The sequence below is a fragment of the Mesoplodon mirus genome, assembly GCF_964341445.2.
Source record: "Mesoplodon mirus genome assembly, chromosome: 3".
NCBI lineage: Eukaryota > Metazoa > Chordata > Mammalia > Artiodactyla > Ziphiidae > Mesoplodon > Mesoplodon mirus.
In genome coordinates, this window is record NC_138978.1 from 35623255 (window position 1) to 35643958 (window position 20704).

The 20704-nt window shown below is 53.4% G+C and overlaps 1 protein-coding gene across 7 annotated transcripts; it reads left to right on the plus strand.

The window, feature by feature from the left end:
• Nucleotides 1-7561: 7561 nt before the first annotated feature.
• MFSD2A (MFSD2 lysolipid transporter A, lysophospholipid) lies at nucleotides 7562-19095 on the plus strand. 7 transcript variants are annotated; one of them, XR_014293342.1, is made up of 14 exons: nucleotides 7562-7798; nucleotides 9233-9364; nucleotides 10533-10657; nucleotides 14197-14320; nucleotides 14431-14509; nucleotides 14874-15031; nucleotides 15508-15598; nucleotides 15717-15838; nucleotides 16062-16145; nucleotides 16689-16772; nucleotides 16866-16978; nucleotides 17432-17575; nucleotides 17767-17842; nucleotides 18627-19095. XR_014293342.1 is itself a non-coding variant. In XM_082613324.1 (14 exons), the coding sequence occupies exons 1-14, from the start codon at nucleotides 7706-7708 to the stop codon at nucleotides 18688-18690; spliced, it is 1590 nt and encodes a 529-aa protein (XP_082469450.1). In that variant the 5' UTR covers nucleotides 7562-7705; the 3' UTR covers nucleotides 18691-19095. The 7 variants fall into 7 exon arrangements, 5 of the variants coding, with proteins under 5 accessions (XP_082469450.1, XP_082469451.1, XP_082469452.1 ...); XR_014293343.1 differs by lacking the exon at nucleotides 18627-19095 and adding an exon at nucleotides 18227-18614; XM_082613324.1 differs by having other exon boundaries at nucleotides 17666-17842.
• Nucleotides 19096-20704: the final 1609 nt, after the last annotated feature.

The window sequence follows — 20704 nt, forward strand, 5'->3', positions numbered from 1 at the left end:
TATTGAGGACTTCCCTGGTGGCACAGTGGTTAAGAATCCACCTGCTGGGCTTCCCTGGTAGCGCAGTGGTTGAAAGCCTGCCTGCCGATGCAGGGGACACGGGTTCGTGCCCCGGTTCGGGAGGATCCCACGTGCTGCGGAGCGGCTGGGCCCGTGAGCCATGGCCGCTGAGCCTGTGCGTCCGGAGCCTGTGCTCTGCAACGGGAGAGGCCACAACAGTGAGAGGTCCATGTACAGCAAAAAAATAAAAGAATCCGCCTGCCAATGCAGGGGACACAGGTTCGAGCCCTGGTCCGGGAAAATCCCACATGCCGCGGAGCAGCTAAGCCCATGCGCCACAGCTACTGAGCCTACGCTCAAGAGCCCACGAGCCACAACTACTGAGACCACGTGCCACAACCACTGAAGCCCGCGCACCTAGAGCCCGTGCTCCACAACAAGAGAAGCCACCGCAATGAGAAGCCTGCACACCACAAGGAAGAGTAGTCTTCATGCGCCGTAACTAGAGAAAGCCCGCGTGCAGCAATGAAGACCCAATGAAGCCAAAAATAAATAAATAAATGTAAAATCAATCAATCAATAAATAGGGGGATGAAAAGGTCATATTTGTTTTTTGAAAATTCATCTGTTGGGGGATTCCCTGGCAGTCCAGTAGTTAGGGCTCCGTGCTTCTACTGCTGAGGGGCTGAGGGCCCGGGTTTGATCCCTGGTCGGGGAACTAGGACCCTGCAAGCCACGTGGTGAGGCCAAATTAAAAAAAAAAAAAGATTCATCTGTTGTTGGAGATTGGCTCAGAGCGGACCAGTTAGGGCATTGCTGCAACAGTCCAGGAGAGATGAGATGAGGGTCTGAGGATGGCTAGTGACAGTGTCATCTTTATAAAGTACAGATGTGGTCATTTTACTCCTCTGTATTTAATCCTTTTAATGACTCCCCAGTGTCTTCAGGATGAGGATACAAGGCCTCTCTCCATATTCTCAGCCTCAGGGATTACCAGATCCCCAGCCAGCAAATGCCCAGCCAGTCCAAGCTGCTCAGTGTTCCTGCACCCACCATCCTCCAACACACTTCCATGTCTGTGGTGTTCCCTGTGGGTGGCATGCCCTTCCCTGTCTCAGGAACTCTTAATCATTCTTCAGGGTTTGGTTGCATCACCACCTCCTGTGAAGCTTTTGAAGACTTCTACCCCCCAGACAGAAGCTGATGTTTTCAAATGTGTACTCAGACAGATCTCTATAAGGCCTTTGTCACATCATTCCATAACTTATTCTGTTTACACTTGTCTCTATGATTAGATGTTACTTTCTCAGAGGATAAGATTATCCATGCTTTATTCACCTCTGTGCTGCTGGGTGGACACCGAATAGTCTCAGTGAATGTACTGACAAGGCCACCTTTACAGCTCCCCCAAGTATCCTTTTTTTTTAAATGTAAGACCCTCAACCTTTAAGTTTTAAACCCAGATCAGAAAGTGCTTTTCCACTGTCTATTAATCAAAGACATCCTGCCAATCAGAGGGATCAGAGGAAAGAAATTAACATAAAAAAATTTATTTATTTATTTTATTTATTTATTTTTGGCTGCATTGTGGCACGCGGGCTTTTTGTTGAGGTGGCTTCTCTTGTTACGGAGCACGGGCTCTAGGCATGCGGGCTTCAGTAGTTGTGGCTTGCGGGCTCTAGAGCGTAGGCTCAGTAGTTGTGGCGCATGGGCTTAGTTGCTCTGCGGCATGTGGGATCTTCCTGGACCAGGGCTCGAACCTGTTTCCCCTGCATTGGCAGGGGGATTCTTTTTTTTTAGTTTTTAAATTTTTATTTTTATTTTTATTTATTTTTTTGCTTTATAACAAATTTAATCAGTTATACATATACATATGTTCCCATATCCCCTCCCTTTTGCGTCTCCCTCCCGCCCTCCCTATCCCACCCCTCCAGGCGGTCACAAAGCACCGAGCTGATCTCCCTGTGCTATGCGGCTGCTTCCCACTATCTATCTACCTTACGTTTGGTAGTGTATATATGTCCATGCCGCTCTTTCACTTTGTCACAGCTTACCCTTCCCCCTCCCCATATCCTCAAGTCCATTCTCTAGTAGGTCTGTGTCTTTATTCCTGTCTTAACGGCAGGGGGATTCTTAACCACTGCGCCACCAGGGAAGTCCCAAAATTAACATTTGTTGAGCGCCAACTGTAAGGTTTGTTTTGTACACATACATTGTCTCACCTGATCTTATAACACCGATGATCTGATAAATTACAGATCAGATAAATGAGACTTAGAAAACTTAACTGACCTGCCCAAAGTCACAGAGCTGGCTAGAGACAGAACTAGATTCAAATCCTGATGAGCCTGACTCCAGGCCACACTCTCTAAGGGCCCCAGCTATGCTTATCTCTTGCACCTAATCACCATGAGATCACAGGGTTATGTGTCTGAAGGTAGCCACCAAAAGCTGGAGGTCTCTGCATGCCAGTGGAAGTGGAAGCAGCCACTGCACGGTGTTGGGCTGTCCAGAGTGCTTTTTGTATAGATAGGTAAAAGGAGGCCCAGATGGGAGGCGGGACCTCAGGCAGGTTCTGCTTCTGCCACGTTGGTCTGAGTCCAACAAGTCACCTACTCTGAAAGAGTCTTCCGGCTCTCAGAGGGTCAAGGCCAGCAGACCAAGGCACAGCTGCTACACAGGAATATGGAATGAGCATAAAGAGAAGGAGGGCAGAGGCCTGGCCAGCCTGTAAGCGAGCAGTATCACTCAGGCTTCAGTCCCCACCCCTTCTTCTGAGGCCAGGCTTTGTTTGGGCTTCTGCCCAGAGAGCACCTCACCTGATCTTGTACCCTGGAGCCTACCAGGTAGGTTGGTCCAGCCACTGGGGCTCCCTCAGAGCTGTGCCACGGCATGGCTTTCTGAGCCAAGGCTGACCTACCCAGCTTCTTCCACTCTATCATTCTCATGTCACCTCAGCAGTCAGAGTCTTCCTGGGAAGTAGGGCTGTCTCTCTCTTCTGGAGAGGACCTTGAACCTGGGGGAGTCGAGGATGAGAAGATGCAGAGGCACTAGGTAGGGAAGGGGGCACCAAGTATCCCAAGGAGTCTCTGGGCACTCTCCATGTCCCTCAGCCCCAACTGAGGCTCAGAAGTTAGACCCATCACCCAGCTCAGTCCTGAAGCCCGGATAGGAGGCTTCCCTGTGGAGTGATCTCTCAATTGCCCAACCAACATCCAGGCAGGAACTGGTAGCCTCAGGTGACTTCAAGGGCCCTCAGCCACTTCCTTCCCAAAGAGCCTCTCTTGGGACCCTCAAGAGTCCCTCCTTCTTACTTTCTGCCCTTCCATCTCCCCCCAGGGCAAACGAAAGGGCTAGGTGGGGGAATAGCCTCAGGCAAGAGCTTGTCCAGCTCTTGTAAGCTCTTCAAGCTGGCCATTCCCTGGCCTCAGGCCTCAGACCACCACCACCTAGGGTCTAAACTTACTAGTGGCTCTTGAGATAAGTATGTTTTCAGGCATGGGCTGGGCTCCTTTTCTCCAGAAGTCAGGGTGGTAGATCTGCCAGTTAGGGACTAAAGAGGTCTTACCATTGGATAACAGGCTGTAAGCAAACTATCCCACTTGGCAACACTGGCATCTGACAACACCTTCACTTAGCAACAATCTCCTAGCACCAACACCCCAACAGCTCTACCTGGTAATCCTGCCCTGGAAGGATCCCACAGGGCTAGAAATACCACCTTGAATCACCAGATATAAATCTAGCCCCTAGTCATTTACATCAAATTTTCTCCCCTCTGACTTAAGTGGCCTTACTTTGTGTGGCTTCACCCAGGATACTACTAATGATGATGATGGTGGTGATGATGTTAATGATGACGATATAACTTTTTAAATGCTTACTATAGGCCAAGCACTGTTCTAAGGACCCTACTTAATCCTCATGATAACACTGTGAGATACACAGAATTATTATCCCCATTTGACAGATGAGGAAAGTGAGGCTCAGGAGATTTTTGTAATTTGCCCAAGAGTAAACTGTATGGTAGAGATAGGCTATGAAGCCAGGTGACCTGTCCTTGGAATCTTTGCACTTAATTCTGCTGCTCTGTCTCCCAAGAAGATCAGGGGACCCGGTGGCCTTCCCCAAAGGCCTTCAGGGGAGTACGCTAGGGTATGATGAAGCCCACCAGGCTGGGCATGGTGCCCTGTGAGGGCACAGATAGGTGGAGAGCAACAAGGGGATCTCTGAAATGTATTTGTCCTCGACTGTGAGGCTGGGCTAGATCCAGAAAAGGTCAAGGTTGGCCGCAAGGATAGTACCCCTCAGAGTGGGGGGCTGCCTTTCTGCTCCTAAGGGAGAAGCCCTTGTCCTCACTGCTATCCTAGATGAAAAGAACGTTGCTCTGAAGAATGGGCCCAGGTCTCTGCTCCAGGCTCCTGAGGCTAATGGAGCTGATAAGGTTGCCCTCTGCCCATCTTGGATCGGAGCCTCAGCAAAGCCTCTTGGGCCCCAGGCCTGGTGGTGTGGGGGAAAGGGGGTAGGAACGAGAGTAGCCAAGAGGGCCATGGAGACACGTGGTCAAGACTGTGTGTAGCCAGAGGACAACACCTCTAAGTGACGAGTTTACAGCCAAGCTCATGGTCTGAAAAAGAGGCCTGACTCTGGGTATATAAAACTGGTCGCTGCTTTCCCTCTCTTAGCCTCAGGTTCATCATCGATAAAGTGGGGGTAATAAAAACCACCCTCCCCAGTTATGCTGTGCGTAAATGAGATGGTATATACCTAAAGCACTTAGCACAGTGCTTGCCCAGCAATAATTGGGAGCTGTTGTATTAGCAGGGCCCTGATTCGGTCAGTGGTGAATGAGCGTCTCTAGTGATGTGTTATGGGGCTCTGTCTTGACCAGCAGGCTGGATGGTATAGTTGAAGTCGCAAGGAGCAGCCTGGATCTAAACTTAGAGAGGGAGAGAAAACAGGGGGCAATAGAACCAGCATTCAAAACAATTTCGACAGGCTGGAATAAGCAAGATGACACTGTTGTTCTGTGAGCTTCAAGAAGGGGGAGACACTACACAAAGCAGAGGATGAGGGAGAGACCTGACTTGACCCCAGCTCCAGTGAAAAGGATCTGAATGATTTAGTTGACCACAACCTGATGGGAACTAATCATGGGAGAGAAAGGCTCCAAAGCCCAGCAGTCTTAGGCTGCATTAACAATGTGTGGTGTCCAGACTGCGGAAAATAATAGGCCTATTGTGCTGGCTTGGTCAGGCCATATCTGGAATCTTATACTGCTATGCTGGCAGACTGGAATCGGGCCAGGAGGGGGGACCAGCCCAGCCTCGGCTCCCAGGCACTTGTGCTAAGTACTTCCCCTGCATTTTCTTGTTTCATATCCAAAACAGCTCTATTAGGTAGTCACTTAATATCTCCACCTTATACACAGGGAAGTTAACTGAGTTGCCCAGGATCAACCACACAGCTAGTAAATGGAGGAGCCTGGGGCTTTTCTGAATGGGCTACCCTTGTGCTTGTACCTGAGGGAGGCTGAGCAGGCATCACTGAACAGGCATTATCTGAGTCAGGCCCCCGCTAGTCAATGGGGATATGGCCGTGAAAAAGATGTGGTTCCTACCTTCCCAGAGCTCACGGTTTGGCAGGGGTCTAAATCACTTGTGTGGTAGTGTGATCCCATCGGACTGAGGATGTTAGGGCTGGAAGGGATCGTACAGTCACCTCAGCCAACTCAAGCCCAGAGAGGGGAAGAGACAGAACAGTGTCACACAGCTCATGGCAGGACTGGGGGGGCCAGTTCAGGCCCTTTTCACAGTATTCAGCTGCCTCATCTTGGCTCTCTTAGGCTCAGCAGTGGCCAAGATCTGTGTGCCAAGATGGGGATCTGCTAGGGCAGATGAGGAAGCTTGGTGTGGCCATCCTGGGGCAGCCAGACCTCATCTCTCCTGCTGGCAATCAGATTTTATGAAAGAAAAAAGGAAACTGACACTGAGCAACCACAGGCACAGGAGTGAATAGCCTTTGAGCATCCCAGCAACCACTTCACTAGTCAGTGCAAACTAGGCCCCTCCCAGCCTCTTGAGTGCCTGGGAAGCCAGGGCTGATGGTGACATAAGGGACCCAGAGGTGGTAGAAGACTGTTTTCTGGCATCTGGGTCTGGTCTCCCATCTTCTTTCTTTTTTATAAATTTATTTTTGGCTGCGTTGGGTCTTTGTTGCCGTATGCGGGCTTTCTCTAGTTGTGGCGAGTGGGGGCCACTCTTAGTTTCAGTGCATGGGCTCTAGGCACACGGGCTTCAGTAGTTGTGGCACGCGGGCTCAGTAGTGGTGGCTCGAGGGCTCTAGAGCGCAGACTCAGCAGTTGTGGTGCACAGGCTTAGTTGCTCCGCGGCATGTGGCATCTTCCCCGAGCAGGGATCGAACCTGTGTCCCCTGCATTGGCAGGCGGATTCTTAACCACTGTGCCACCAGGGAAGTCCCCCATCTTCTTTCAAGGACCAGATTATTCAGCACTCTTTCAAACCTTTCCTTGATTGTTTCAACCCGGAGCTTTGTATCTCCCAGGGCTTCTTTTTGGCCGTGCCACGCAGCTTGTGGGATCCCAGTTCCCTGACCAGGGATCCAGGGATTGAATTCTGGTCCTCGGCAGTGAAGGCACGGAATCCCAATCACTGGACCGCCGGGGAATTTCCTATCCCAGGCCTTCTTCTTGGGGAGACAGGTTTAGCCTTCTCATAATTTTTGCTGAGAGGGATAGCGCAGGGCTGTGGAAAGGGAAGGATGTGAAATGGGGCAAAACCTTATAGGCCTGGCTCTGCCACATGAGAGCTGTTTCATTTCTCTTTGTTTTCCTTCCCTCAGCTGTAAAATGGGGATAATAATAGCACCACCCTCCCACGGTGGTTACTCTCTGTAAAATGCCGCTGTTATCATCATTGTGTGCTAATGGCTGTGGTCCCCACTCCTCTCCACAACTTAGGAGCTTCTTGCCGGCAGCGACTGCGACTGCGACTGCGTTGCCTCGTCTTTCTCCCCCATCGCGAGGGCCCCACAGATGCCAATGTCGGGAAGAAGAAATGGTCCGTCTTGGGGGAGGGGAGAGGGGCGTCGGTTAGGAAAGTGTCAGCGCTATATGCTCCAGGTTTGGAGCAGAGGGAGACTCGAACTGACTCCAGACGTTAAAGGGGGCAGTAGGTTTCCAAGCCCCTGCCTTTCCTAGGCCTGGGGGTCGGAAGTCTTGGGGTGTAGATCTCACTCAGGTAGAACTCACTCTGGGGGACCTCGGGCAGGTCACTTTTAGCCTTGGACCTCAGTTCCTCGTGCTTGTCAAGTGGGTCTCCGGCTTTAACCCCGGGGTTGCGCGGATACGCGCAGCCGGATGCGGATGCGGGTTCCAGGCTGGAGAACGTGGCTTGGTGGCACAAGCTGCAGAGGGGTTTGGGCCGGCGGGAGGACCGACGGGCTCCAGGATTGGCTGGCGGCGGTGTAGCAGAGCTCCAGGATTGGCCAGTTAGAGAGGGCAGGGCCCAACCTTTTAAGAGGCGCGTGGGGAGTGCAGTGAGCGAGTCAGCGGCGTTCGTAGCGGCGGCGGCGGCTACAACTACAACGCGAGCTCGGGCGGAGCGGAGGCCCGCGGAGCAGAGGAACATCGCGGAGCAGAGGAACAACCCGGCCTCCCGGTCCGGGGCGGCGTGGCCCGCGGCTCATGGCCAAAGGAGAGGGCGCCGAGAGCGGCTCCGCCGCGGGGCTGCTGCCCACGGGCATCCTCCAAGCCGGTGAACGCCCGGTCCAGGTGAAGGTGAGGGCCGGGCACCCCGGGTGGAGGGTCAAGGGTGGGCGGCAGGCTGAGGTGGGGGCGTCACGGGATAAACCTGGTTCTGGGACACCTTGGGCTAAGCCGGGAACAGGAGGACCCAGAGGCAGGAGAGGGCCCTGGGGTGCCCTGGAGGCAGGGAGTGATGGAGGTTTGTAGGCGCCGGCCCCCTTTTGCCCACTCCCCACTCTGGGTGTCTTTGGGGAGCGGCCCCACCGGCGGCTCCACTTGGTGCCCGGCTCCGCTCTGCCTAGTCGGTTTCCGTTCCTCTGTGACCAGCCGCTTAATTTTGCTGCCCTAGACGCCAGAGAGACCCCAGAAATCTGGGAAACCCACCTTGGTCCCAAATCTCTCATCCCCCTGCTCTCCACCCCCACATGCTACGCCTGCTTCTCAACTCCGCTGTGAGGGCCGCTCAAGTTCATTCATAAGAGCAAGGGCTCTGCTCTTAAAGGATCCGCATTCCGCAGGCGTTTGTGTGAGTGTAGGTGTCGGCCCGCGCGCGGCGCTTTGCGCGTCTTGACCTTCGGCCCCATTCCCAGCTCTCTAGACATAATGAAGGACCCAATGACATCAGGCGGCCCCAGGGAGGGATCCCAGGCAAAAGATATCCGCCTAGGAGGTGACTGCCTTTTCGTTTTAATTTTATTAACCGATCCTTGGAAGAAGCCTGGGTAAGCAATTATGCTGCTCCCATGTATGAGTAACCTACTTTCCCTGGGCAACCTTAACCTCCCTAGTGCCCCACCCAGAGAGGGTCCAGCCCTGCACCTAGAGGCCTTTCCTCCCCTCTCCAAGATCCCCTGGGAACTGGGGGAGGGGGACAGGGAGAGAGGGAGGGTAGGACAGTTCCTGGGTTTGCCTGAAGGTCTGGCTGCCTCCAGGGGCCAGGGAGGCTCTGGGACAGATGGAAGGAACAGCTGGGCCTAGAGCCAGCTGGGCTGGGCCCTTAGGGATCTCTAGAGCCCTTACCCAGTAGGCAGGTTCACTAGCCTCTGAACCAGGGCAGAAGCCAGGGCTGGGCTTAGGCAGCTCTTGGCGGCAAGAGGATTTTCAGGTTGTGGCAGCTGGTGCCAGGTGGGGACAGGTCCATTGCTGGAACGTGCTCCCCCTCCAACTTGGAAAGAAACAGAACTGAGGCCTTGGGGGGAGTCACTAAGTGAAGACGAGCTGATAAGGATCTGGGTTTGGGGTGGGGTGGCTTAGGGGCTACTTCCTCAGTATGGATTCCCCTTTTCCAGATTTTTAAGAACAGAGAATACCTTTCATTTCTTGTGGGAAGTGAGCTCTCCCTGGGTGGGAATAGGGCAAGGCAGACTTGTTCCTCCTGGCAGAGTTCCAGAGTTTCCTGTCTCTGGAAACTTCTAGGATGAAGGCCAGGATCGTGGATCTCTTTTCATTCTTTCCTCTTCTTCCCAGAAGGAGTCGAAGAAGAAAAACCAGTTGTCCATTTGCAACAAACTTTGCTATGCAGTTGGGGGGGCCCCCTACCAGGTGACGGGTTGTGCCCTGGGGTTCTTCCTGCAGATCTACCTGTTGGATGTAGCTCAGGTGAGTGAGCTGAGCCCGCTAGGGCTCCTCCATCACCCCAAGGTGGGAGAGACTACGGACTCCAGGGTAGGGTCAGTTTCCCCATCTGTGAAATGGGACTGGGAATCCCTACTCTCCTGCCTCTCAGAGTCACAGCGGATGAGAAATAAGAAGGCTGTGGAGAGTATCAGAAGGGGAGTCTCTGCCCCAGGAGTCTTAGCTGGCAAGGTCAGCTCCTTCCTCCTTGCCTGGCAAGAGCAACAGAGCCTGGAGGGGTAGGTGGTGGTGTGATAGAATGGAGCCTGCTGTGACATTCTTAGAAGAGACTGGCACACAATGCCCCCAGCTGGACAGCAGTAGCTGGCTTGGCTCAGGGGTTGGTGACTTTGCAAGCAAGGCATCTTGTATTCACTTAATAGATGGGGAACCCTAAGCCCCAGAAAGGACAAATGACTTCATTTCAGCAGCTAGTTTTTGAGCAACTCCCACGGACCAGGCCCTAAATGGGGTGCAAATACAGGGAACCTGCTGTCAAAATGTAAAAAGTTAGAAAAGTCAGACTGGGGAAACTGCGGTGTGGGAGAGGCCTCTCCAGCTTCCTGGAGTGATAGTAATAGTAGAACCTTGATGGATGAGGAAGAGTCCAGAGAAACTGTCTATTTAGGCCCTAGAAGCTTTGTGGGGAGGGGGATAGCTTGAATGGGTAGTGATAGCAACAGTCTATTTTTTCTATTGTTTCCTTTTTCCACATCCAAGATAGAGCTTGACCCTGTAAGACAGGGATCATAACCCCATTATACAGATGGGGAAATTGAGGGCCACTGCGGTGACCCAGCAAATGCTATTTCTGATATCAGGTGGTTGGGGCTTGTGAGAGGGAGGCAAGGAACTGAATTCTGGATTCATTCTAATTGATGGGAGTGTTTTCAAGGGCAGTGGAGGGGAGGACATAGGGGGAAATATCTGGGAAAGTTTCCAAGGAGACACACAGTGCTACTTCTATTGGGAAACTTGTTGTCATTATCAACAAGGCAAGTGATGATGCTTAAGGCCTGGGTGGGAGCAGTACAGGGTCCTAATGGCCAGGCTGAAGTGGGGAGGGAGCCCTGCTTTTGCCCATCGGTGAGGGTGGATGTTGCCCATCAGTTGAAGGATGAGGAAGTCATCTTTTGCCTGTTCTCCATCCCAGGTGGATCCTTTCTCTGCTTCCATCATCCTGTTTGTGGGCCGAGCTTGGGATGCCATCACAGACCCCCTGGTGGGCTTCTGCATTAGCAAATCCCCCTGGACCCGCCTGGGCCGCCTCATGCCCTGGTGAGTAGAAAATGCTCCTTCTGAGGTGGTAGAAAGCGGGGCTTCTGACATGTCTGCTACCCCATGGTCCTTCCACATGGTTTGTCACAGGCTGGGGGGTGAGGAGAAGGAATGATGCAAAAACCCCAGCAAGGCCTCAGCTGCCCCAGGCATGGGCACTGGAACTCCTGCCAGTTCATACCCAGGCTGGTCGAATTGCTAGACTGAGCAGCTTCCCCTGGCCCAGGCCCCATTCCTCCCCAAGGTCCTTTTCCCTTCCATGAAGCTGGAATTCTAACTTCTCCCGCTCCATCACTTCCCATAATCATTGAAAGGTTACACTCTGCAGCCAGCCTGCCTCAGTTTGAATACCAACTTCACCACTTAGAGCTGTACGACCTTGGGCAAGACATTTAACATCTCAGCCTCAAGTTTCTTCATCTGCAAAGTGGGGATAATGATTATGCCTGTCTCACAGGGTTGTGGTGAGAATTAAAATTTTTAATACGTAACGTGTTTAGAACCATTTCTGGCACTTATTAAGTAACGTATAATTTGGCACCCCTGCAGAGTGGCTCCTGGTGGAGGGGTAAGCGTGGAAGGTAAAACCCAGAAGGGACAGCATAATCTCTGGCTCCTTGGACCGTGAGAACTACCTTTTCCTTTGACACAGAGCCTACACGCCTCAGCCTCAGGCTTTGAGGCAAGGCTGGGGGTGGTGGTGCTACAGATCAGATGGCAAAGGCAGGCGCAAGGGACAGGCTGACAGGCCAGAGCTCTGGTTCTCTCCAGGACATCCTGCTTGGTGGTTGGGGGGCAGGGGCGGGACATGCCCCTTTCATCTCTAGCCCATCCAGTCTCGAGTGGACGCCTTCCTGCCCCAGGGGCGCCCATACCTGGTCTCCGGCCTTCAAGGCCTTCAAAGCTCTTCCCACAGTCCCTGCCCCCCAGCACAGCTTCCTTTCCCACGAGGTCCCCCTCCCACTGAAATCCCGCCAGCCCCTGGCAAAGGCCCAGCTTGGGGCCTTTGATCCAAGCTTCAGGGCCAGTGGGCAGGAGAGTCTGTCTTACCTGCACAGGCTGCTGGGGCTCCCGGTGAGCCAGCCCCTGAGACTGGGCCTTGTACCCGCCTCCCTGGCAGCCGCTCAGGGGCGGGGCTGTGCTGCCACATCTCCTCATGAGACACAGCCAATGGCAGGCAGCTGCCCCGGCCAGCCTGAAGCAGCAGCAGCAGCCCGGCTTACTCCCAGTCACATTTGGTTCCACAGCCCCGGCTGCTTGGATGGAGTGTTTGGTGAAGGCTGCCAGAGGAGCCCTGGTTCCCTGAGGATTTGGGAGGGGTGGGGTAGAGCAAGGGGGTGGAGAGCAGAGGAAACCCTCCCCTTGGGAGGTGAGATCTGAGGACGTCTCGCCCACGCAGGCACGTGCGGCAACCAGCTTGATGAAGTAGCTGAGGGCCCTTCAGGCTGGTTTGTGATTCAGCACGTGGCCTCAGCTGTCGGGGTGGGAACTCCTGGCGATAGCTCTGAGAGGTACCCCCACCCCTGTCTGAGCACATGCTGAGCGCTGCTGTGTAATGTACATGACCCTCCTCTTCATCCACCCCCGTCAGGACCTGGGACCTGGCACCCCTTCTCCTTTCAGTGTAGAAAGAGGCTGGGCCTTCTAGGGCTCCTGAGCCCTGGGGCCCCCTCTCCTCCCAGGCCTCAGAGCAGCCCCTGCCCTCAGCCAGCATTTAAATCCTCCGTTTCAGACGAGGAAGACTCTGACAACACTTTCCTGGAGTTCCTGGCCACCCATTGAGAGGCAGAGTGTCAGCAGGGTCACATGGGAGATGCAGCAGGGATGGATCTGAGGTCTGATTCCCAGCCCAGTGCTCTCGGCAGCTCCCTGAAGTTTCCCGCTGAGCTCTCCTGGTGGGATAATCACAGCCAACACTTGCTGTGTCCCAAGAACTGTTCTACGTTTTAATATCAACTTAAGTCTCAAAACTACTTCAACCCTGTGAAATAGAGCCGAAGTCCTTACAGTGGCCTATTGGGTCCTACATGACCTGGCATCCCATTTCCTGTCCAACCTCATTTCCTAATTCCATCTCCCATGTTCACGCCACTCTCTCTGGCCCCGTGGCCTCCTTCCTACTCCCCAGGCCTGCTGGGGCACATTTCCCACCTGAGCACTGTTGCCCTGCGAGCTCTGCCAGGCCAACTCCCTCCTCTCATTCGAGGCGTGGCACAGAGGTCACCTTCTCAGTGAGGGCTACCTTGGCCACCTGGTTGTGAATTGTACCCACATACTCCTAATCCCCTTTAGCCTGCTTTCCTTCTTTTTTCTACAGCACTTAATCACCGTCTACTATGTTATGTAGCTTTTCTGGTGTGTGGTAGAATACACTATTTAAAAATTTTTTAATTTACCATTTTAGCCATTTTCAAGTGTACAATTCAGTGGCATTAAGTATAGTCACATTGTTGTGCGACCACCTCCAGAACTTGTTCCAAGCTGAAACTCTGTACCCGTTAAACACTAACAAACATCCCATTCCTTGCTCCCCTCCAGCCCCTGGCAACCAACTACTTTCTGTCTGTGAATTTGACACATCTAAGTGGGATCACGCCAGATTTGTCTTTCTGTGTCAGGCTTATTTCGCTTAGCATAAGGTCTTCAAGTTTTATGTTGTAGCAAGTATCAGAATTTCATTCCTTTTTAAGGCTGGATAGTATATATCTTATGTTTATTTTTTGTTTGCCAACTAGAATGTAAATTCCACAAGGGCAATGACTTGTCTGTTTTGCTTACTGATACGTCCCAAGTCATTAGAATAGTGCTCAGCACAGAGTTGGCACTTGAATATTTCTTGAGGAAGTGTTGAAGGTAAGGTAGGTGCTATTACTATTATCATTTTACAGATGTGAAAATGAACCTCAAAAGTTAAATAACTTGCCCAAGACCAAGTTATTTATAGTTACTGGTAGAGCCAGAACTGGATCCTAGAAGTGTGGCTCCAAAGGCCTTTTCACCATGGTTCTCTGCTGCCTTTCTATACTGGTGCCGTGAAGTTGGACCATCCTGAGATCTAACTAGGATGGTGTGGGACTCACATGGGGGGAGGCACTGGGCCCAGTCCTCCCCTCTGGCTGCTCCAGAAGGAACACCTTCACCTGGAGTTGGCCTCCCCGACTCCTGTGTATGCACACATGGGTGGGATCCCACTGGGACTTCTCCTCCCCTGCTGCCTCCCTGCCCCACCCTCTGAGGTCTTGGCCTGCATTCTCAGCCCCTCAGCCCATAGAAAGCCCCTGTCTTTGGAGCCTTCACACCTGGGGAGAGGCAGGCAAGACTCAGGAGGGTCTGACCTCATACCCCGTGCTCAGGATTGTAGGCTGGGGGCCCTGCCTCAGTGTGCCCTTCTGGGCTGGCCCATCAGTCCCTTCCCAGAGACCCTGGGGCGGGTGCATCCAGGGGGAGGAATTTCCTTCCTGCCGGGCAGCCTGTGAGGCTGCAGAGCAGTCCAGCCTGGGCCCTGATCCTGCCTCCACTCAAACCCTCCCCTTCCTCAGGATCATCTTCTCCACGCCCCTGGCCATCATCGCCTACTTCCTCATCTGGTTTGTGCCTGACTTCCAACAGGGCCAGACCCTGTGGTACTTGCTTTTCTACTGCCTCTTCGAGACGCTGGTCACGGTGAGTATGGGCAGGGGTGCGGGAAGTCCCTGGGGCCTCCGGGGTTGGTGCCCGAAGCCACATCTGTCTGTCCATCGTCTGACTGTCCGAGGGCCTCTCTTCCATGCCAGTGTTTCCACGTTCCCTACTCAGCTCTCACCATGTTCATCAGCACAGAGCAGAGTGAGCGGGATTCTGCCACTGCGTATCGTAAGTCTCCCCAGCCCACTGATCCCACCCACCAGGGACCCAGGGTCCCCCACTCCCTGACCCTCCTACCATGTTTCTTCCCTTGTGGGCCCAGCTCCCTGCTCTTGGGAGTGGGTGTGAAACCATCTTAAAAAGAACTTATTGCTCTGGTGAGACCAGGGAGGTGGAAGGACCAGGGAGAGGTCACATAGCGAGGCCATGAGTTTAGGCCAAGGTGCCATCTACCCCAGTATCCAGTAACCATCCTATCTGGAGCTGCTACTATCACCTGTGGCTAGAGCTGGGCTTATATCCATCTGACCTTCCTCCCTGGGGGCCCACAAGCCGTGCGGCCCCTCAAAAGGACTTGCTTTTTCCTGCTCAGGGATGACCGTGGAGGTATTGGGTACAGTGCTGGGCACAGCAATCCAGGGGCAGATTGTGGGCCAAGCGCATACGCCTTGTGTCCAGGACGCCAATGCTTCTACAGTAGCCTTGGAAGGTGTCAATCGCACGCAGAGCGCCACCTCGCTCAGAGAAACGGTAAGGCCCTGGCAGGGCAGGGGTGGGGGAGATGAGGAATGATGGGGTGATTTTGCCGTTATCGTCAAAATATTAATAATGACTAGTGTTTGTATATGTATATGTTGTATGTTGTACATGTTGGGCATCTGTTATACAAAGTGTTAACATGCCCACTTTGCAGATAAGGAAACTGAAGCACAGGGAGGCTAAATAATTTGTCCAGGGTAATCGAGCTAGTGAGTTGCAGAAGCTAGATTTGGGGAGGTTTGAACTGTGGGCTCTCAGACTCCACAGCCTGGACTTCTTAACCTTTTGTTCATCTGGACTTGGCCTTGGGAAGCAGCAGCAGGCCCAGGCTGATTTTCCCATTTCACGGATAGAGACAGTGAGGCCCCCAGAGAAGGGACTGATCCAAGGTCATTGAGTAGAGCTGCTGGGAGCTGGGATGAAATCAGACTGACTGTTTCTCTATGTCACCTTTACCCTCTTTACAGCAAAACGCATACCTGCTGGCGGCAGGGGTCATTGCCTCCATCTATGTCATCTGCGCTGTCATCCTGACCCTGGGCGTGCGGGAGCAGAGAGGTGAGGGGTCCTGGGGAGGGGTGCAGGCCCCAGTGTGGGGTGGTTTTGTCCCTTTGCCTGGGCCTCAGGCTTGGGGAGGGGCCTGTGCTCTTGCCTCACTGTCCCCTCTGGCCCCCAGAACCCTATGAGACTCAGCAGGCCAAGCCAATGCCCTTCTTTCGGGGCCTCCGGCTAGTCATGAGCCATGGCCCGTATATCAAGCTTATTGCCGGCTTCCTCTTCACCTCCTTGGCTTTCATGGTGAGTCGGGCCCTGATATGCTCAGCCTGGGCAGGAGGGGGTATGTGGAACAAGGGGCGGGGTAGGCCTCGGACTCAGGATGGGACAAAGCCCGAGGGACAGGTGGAATGGAGGCGGAGTGAGCAGGGGTCCCTGGAGCATGGGGAATGTCATGGAGGCTCAGCCCCGACTACATCACCTGTTTCCTTACCTTTCCTTCCCACCACGCTCTCCTGTCCCTCAGCTGGTGGAGGGGAACTTCGCTCTGTTTTGCACCTACACCTTGGGTTTTCGCAACGAATTCCAGAATCTGCTCCTGGCCATCATGGTGCGTGTGGGGCCCCGAGGGTGGCCGAAGTGGCTTAGGCTGCGAGATGGTTCTTTGGATAGCCAGAGGACGTTTCCCAGACTGGCCCAAGGTCATGAGGGATGAGGGAGGCTTCTCAGAACATTTGGATCTGATCTACCACTGCTTAGGTAGGACAATGAAAGAAAGAGTTTGGGTACATACATCAAATCTTTATGTTGTACATCTTGAACTAGTACAATGTTATATGTCAATTATATCTCAATTACACTGGGGGAAAAAAAAGAAAGGGTTTGGGGTTAGATGTTCAAGTAGAGAGCATAGCAAAAGCAAAGGTGTGGAAGCCAGAACTTCCGGAGCTCTGTGCTCAGAGAAAGCAGGAGATGAGATTGGGACTCGCTCTCAGCTCCCCTGAAGAGCCATCGGGTGCCTGTCCTCAACTGTCCAGATGGTGTCATCTGTCTCTTGAGCAGGGCTGGGAGCACCGTTAGAGTCCCGGGAAGAGCAGGGGGGATTCCATGGCTCTAACCCACTTCCCTCTCCTCCCCCTTTGCCCATCCACAGTTCTCGGCCACAGTCACCATCCCCATCTGGCAGTGGTTCCTAACCCGGTTTGGCAAGAAGATGGCTGTGTACATCGGTATCTCAGTGAGTGGGGCTGAAGGACAGGGCCTGGGCTGACTTGGGGGCTACTGATGGGAGCCTCCCAGCTGACTCATATTCCTGTGCCCGCTCCCCTAGTCAGCAGTGCCATTTCTCATCTTGGTGGCCCTCATGGAGAGTAACCTGATTGTCACATATGTGGTAGCTGTGGCAGCTGGCATCAGTGTAGCAGCTGCCTTCTTACTACCCTGGTAAGTATATATAGGCCCAGCTGGGTATGTTTCCCACCCTCCCACCCCCCCACCCCCAGTTCTGAAGCTCCTTAGGGAGAATCCTGTGGGGCTTCTCTCCCTGCAGGCCATTCTGTGGGTCCAGGTTGGGGGTGGGGCAAGTCTTCCCAGTACAGTTGTACAGGTTGTGAACTGCACAACCACATCTAGTCAGGGTGGGAAATGGGGGCTCAGCTCTAGCCTGCACTCTATACTTGCCTAGCTGAGCAACTAGATCTGGGGCTATTTCGTCTTGGAGGAAGGGGCCTTCTTTTTTTATTCACATGAAGTTGCCCACTCCTCACTGAACTGTGTGTGAGCTGTGGGACTGCAAACTCTCAGAGGACCACTCTTATTGACACGGACCACATGGGCTAGTGGGGGTGTGGGGTCGCTAGGTGGCAGGGTGCTCACGGCTGCCACCACCGTGTACAGGTCCATGCTGCCTGACGTCATTGATGACTTCCACTTGAAGCAGCCCCATATCCACGGGACCGAGCCCATCTTCTTCTCCTTCTACGTCTTCTTCACCAAGTTTGCCTCCGGAGTCTCCCTGGGCATCTCCACCCTCAGTCTGGAGTGAGTGGGGTGGGGGTGTGGGCAGTGCTGGGCAGGGGTAGGTCCCAGGTGCCCCATCCTCACCACTCCCCTAACCACTGGGTCCCACAGCTTTACTGGGTACCAGACCCGTGGCTGCTCCCAGCCAGCACGTGTCAAGCTCACACTGAAGATGCTGGTGACCATGGCTCCCATAGTCCTCATCCTCATAGGCCTGCTGCTCTTTAAGCTGTACCCCATTGACGAGGAGAAGCGGCGGCAGAACAAGAAGGCCCTGCAGGCTCTGAGGTGAGTGGGGAAGGGACAGGGAGGTGGACGAGGGGACATCATCCAGTCTAACCCCTTGGCTAGTGCCTCCTGGGGCCGAAGCCAGATTTGCCTTCCGCACATCTTCCCTGGACAGCTCCTCCTCTGCCCTTTCCCCCAGCTGATTCATCACCGTAGCAGTTAACATTTCTTGAACACAGGCTGCCTGCCTGTGCTGAGTGGTTTTACATTTATTCATTCAACAAGTACTTATGGGACGCCTATGTGCCAGGCATTGCTCTAGTGAATGAAACAGATAAATCCCTGCACTCAAGGAGTTTACATTTTAGAGAATGTACTCATGATCTCCTATGGTCCGTCCAACAACCTTGGGTGTCAGAGATTCCTATGATTCCCACTCTGCAGATGAAGACACTGAGGCTTAACCAGGAAGAGTGACAAGTGATAAGGGGCAGAGCTGGGTTTGAGCCCTGGTGTTCTGACTCCAGAGCCCACACTCTTCACGGCTCTCCTGGTGTGCAGGACCTCAGGTGCGGAGACCAGAGGGCAGGGTGGAGTGAGTTATGCCAGCTCATCAGCTCGCCCAGGCCAGGGCATGGTACTGGGGCTTCGGGTGCCTTGTGGGCTGCAAGAACAGTGAACAAACCTACCAGCAGTTTCTGGGCTGAGAGTGGGAGTGAGCAAACTATGTCCTGTGATTTAGACCAGCCTGGCAGTGAGCTAAGACCTCAGAGCCAAGATCCTGCGGGGAACAAGCAGGTGGGTAAGGATGCTTCCTCCAGCCCGTCTCCTTTGGCTTTTGCAGGGAAGAGGCCAGCAGCTCGGGCTGCTCTGACACAGACTCTACAGAACTAGCCAGAATCCTCTAGGGCCTGCTGGGTGGCCCGAAGCCACCATGCACAGGGCCTGGGTCACCAGGCCAGATGAGGAATCTGGGCCTGCTAGGCTGCTCACTGAACAGCTGGTCTCCAGATGCCAGGAAGGGAGCCAAAGACTCAAGAGTGAGCAACTCAGGACGCCTCCTGTGCCCATCGTGAGGCGGGCTGTTCATACAGCCACCAGCCTCCCTCTGCCCACCCCAGGGGCCAAGCCCAGGGGCTGCTACTGTGAATATGCCACAAGGACTGATCGGGCCTAGCCCGGGACACTAATGTAGAAACGTTTTATACAGAGACTAATTAATAACTTAATGACCATGTACATAGCAGTGTGTTTGTATGTATATGTCTGTGAGCTATTAATGTTATTAATTTTCATAAAAGCTGGGAAACGGAGCTGCCTGTTTTCTGTCTTTGTCCTGACACTGAGCCATTCTGTGCCAAGGTGCAGAGAGTGAGAGGGAGCGCTCAGCCGCAGGTGCCCCGGGGGGCGAGAATGTGTGTGGAGGTGTGATAACAGCATCAGCTAACATTTACTAAACACCTGTCCGTCTGTACCAGGCCCAGGTGTGGAAGCTTTCCTCTCACTTTGCTGATGTTCTCACTTAATCCTGGGAACCATCCTGCTAGGTCAGGACTGTCCCCATTTTAAAGATGATGAAACTGAGCCCCAGTGTTGAGAAGGACTTGGCTAAACTCACACAGCCAAGAGAGACCGACCTGGAGTAACATCCAGGTCTTCGAGACGCTAGTACCTTAACCACTACCCACTGCTCCCCTGTGTCTGAGAACAGCCAGTTTGCTCCGCTCAGGCCCGCAGGCTCTGCTTCCCACCCTAGGCTTGCCTGAGCATGTGGTGCCGGCTGTGCTGGGGCACACTCTGTGACTGGGCCCCTGTGGGGTCCCCAGAGACCTGTGATTCTTCCCCCACAACTGATAATGACAGTGTCGGAAGGTGGGAATGTACCCAGCTGGGTGTATGTGTTGGTTGAGGAGAGGGGGTCTCACCACTGGTGGCCGGGAGGAGGATGGTGGGGAAGGCCTACTTTGTAGCATTTGCCTATTTCCAGGCTGTAAATATTCTCACTATAGCCAATTTCAAGTTACCGGCAGTTGTGCTCTCCTGCAAAATTCCTGAAAATTTAATAATTTGCCCTCACAAGCTGGTAGGAACTTGCCTCAGCAAGTCATTGTTTTTTTTTTTGCGGTACGCGGGCCTCTCACTGTTGTGGCCTCTCCCGTTGCGGAGCACAGGCTCCGGACGCGCAGGCTCAGTGGCCATGGCTCACGGGCCCAGCCGCTCCACAGCACGTGGGATCTTCCCAGACTGGGGCACGAACCCGTGTCCCCTGCATCGGCAGGCAGACTCTCAACCACTGAGCCACCAGGGAAGCCCATTGCCTATGAATTTTGAAGCCATGGGTTATGGGGGAGGACTTTATAAATTTGCAGAGGATCCTCCCTAGCTGTGGGCCCAGCACTACCTGTCTCCTGGGTCTAGCTTCTCCGCAGCATGTAGGATCCTCCCAGACTGGGAAACGAACCCGTGTCCCCTGCATCGGCAGGCGGACTCTCAACCACTGCAACACCAGGGAAGCCCCAAGTCATTGGGTTTTACACACTTAGATGAAACTCCAAAAAATGAGGAAAGCAACACTGGCAAGATCAAGAGGCTACCAATCCAACCTCTTTCTTTTATATAGATGGATAAATGAGGCCCAGAGAAGAGGCATGCTTAGACTATTTAGGCTTGGTTTTTACTTTGGGTTTGGGGCTTTGTTTTTGAGTTGGAGCTCCATTTTTTGGATGAAGTTCTACTCAGCCACTTTATTTATTTATTTATTTTATTTATTTATTTTTGGCTGCGTTGGGTCTTCCTTGCTGCGTGCAGGCTTTCTCTAGTTGTGGCGAGCGGGGGCTACTCTTCCTTGCAGTGTGTGGCCTTCTCATTGCGGTGGCTTTTGTCATGGAGCGTAGGCTCTAAGGTGCATGGACTTCAGTAGTT

What these genes read in the sequence shown, in the direction of transcription:
- MFSD2A (XM_082613324.1), top strand. Translation starts at nt 7,706, where the DNA reads ATGGCCAAAGGAGAGGGCGCCGAGAGCGGCTCCGCCGCGGGGCTGCTG. An exon ending in TCACCTCCTTGGCTTTCATG is followed by an intron (nt 15,839 to 16,061) that starts GTGAGTCGGGCC and finishes CCTGTCCCTCAG; the next exon opens with CTGGTGGAGGGGAACTTCGC. An exon ending in CTGTGTACATCGGTATCTCA is followed by an intron (nt 16,773 to 16,865) that starts GTGAGTGGGGCT and finishes CCGCTCCCCTAG; the next exon opens with TCAGCAGTGCCATTTCTCAT.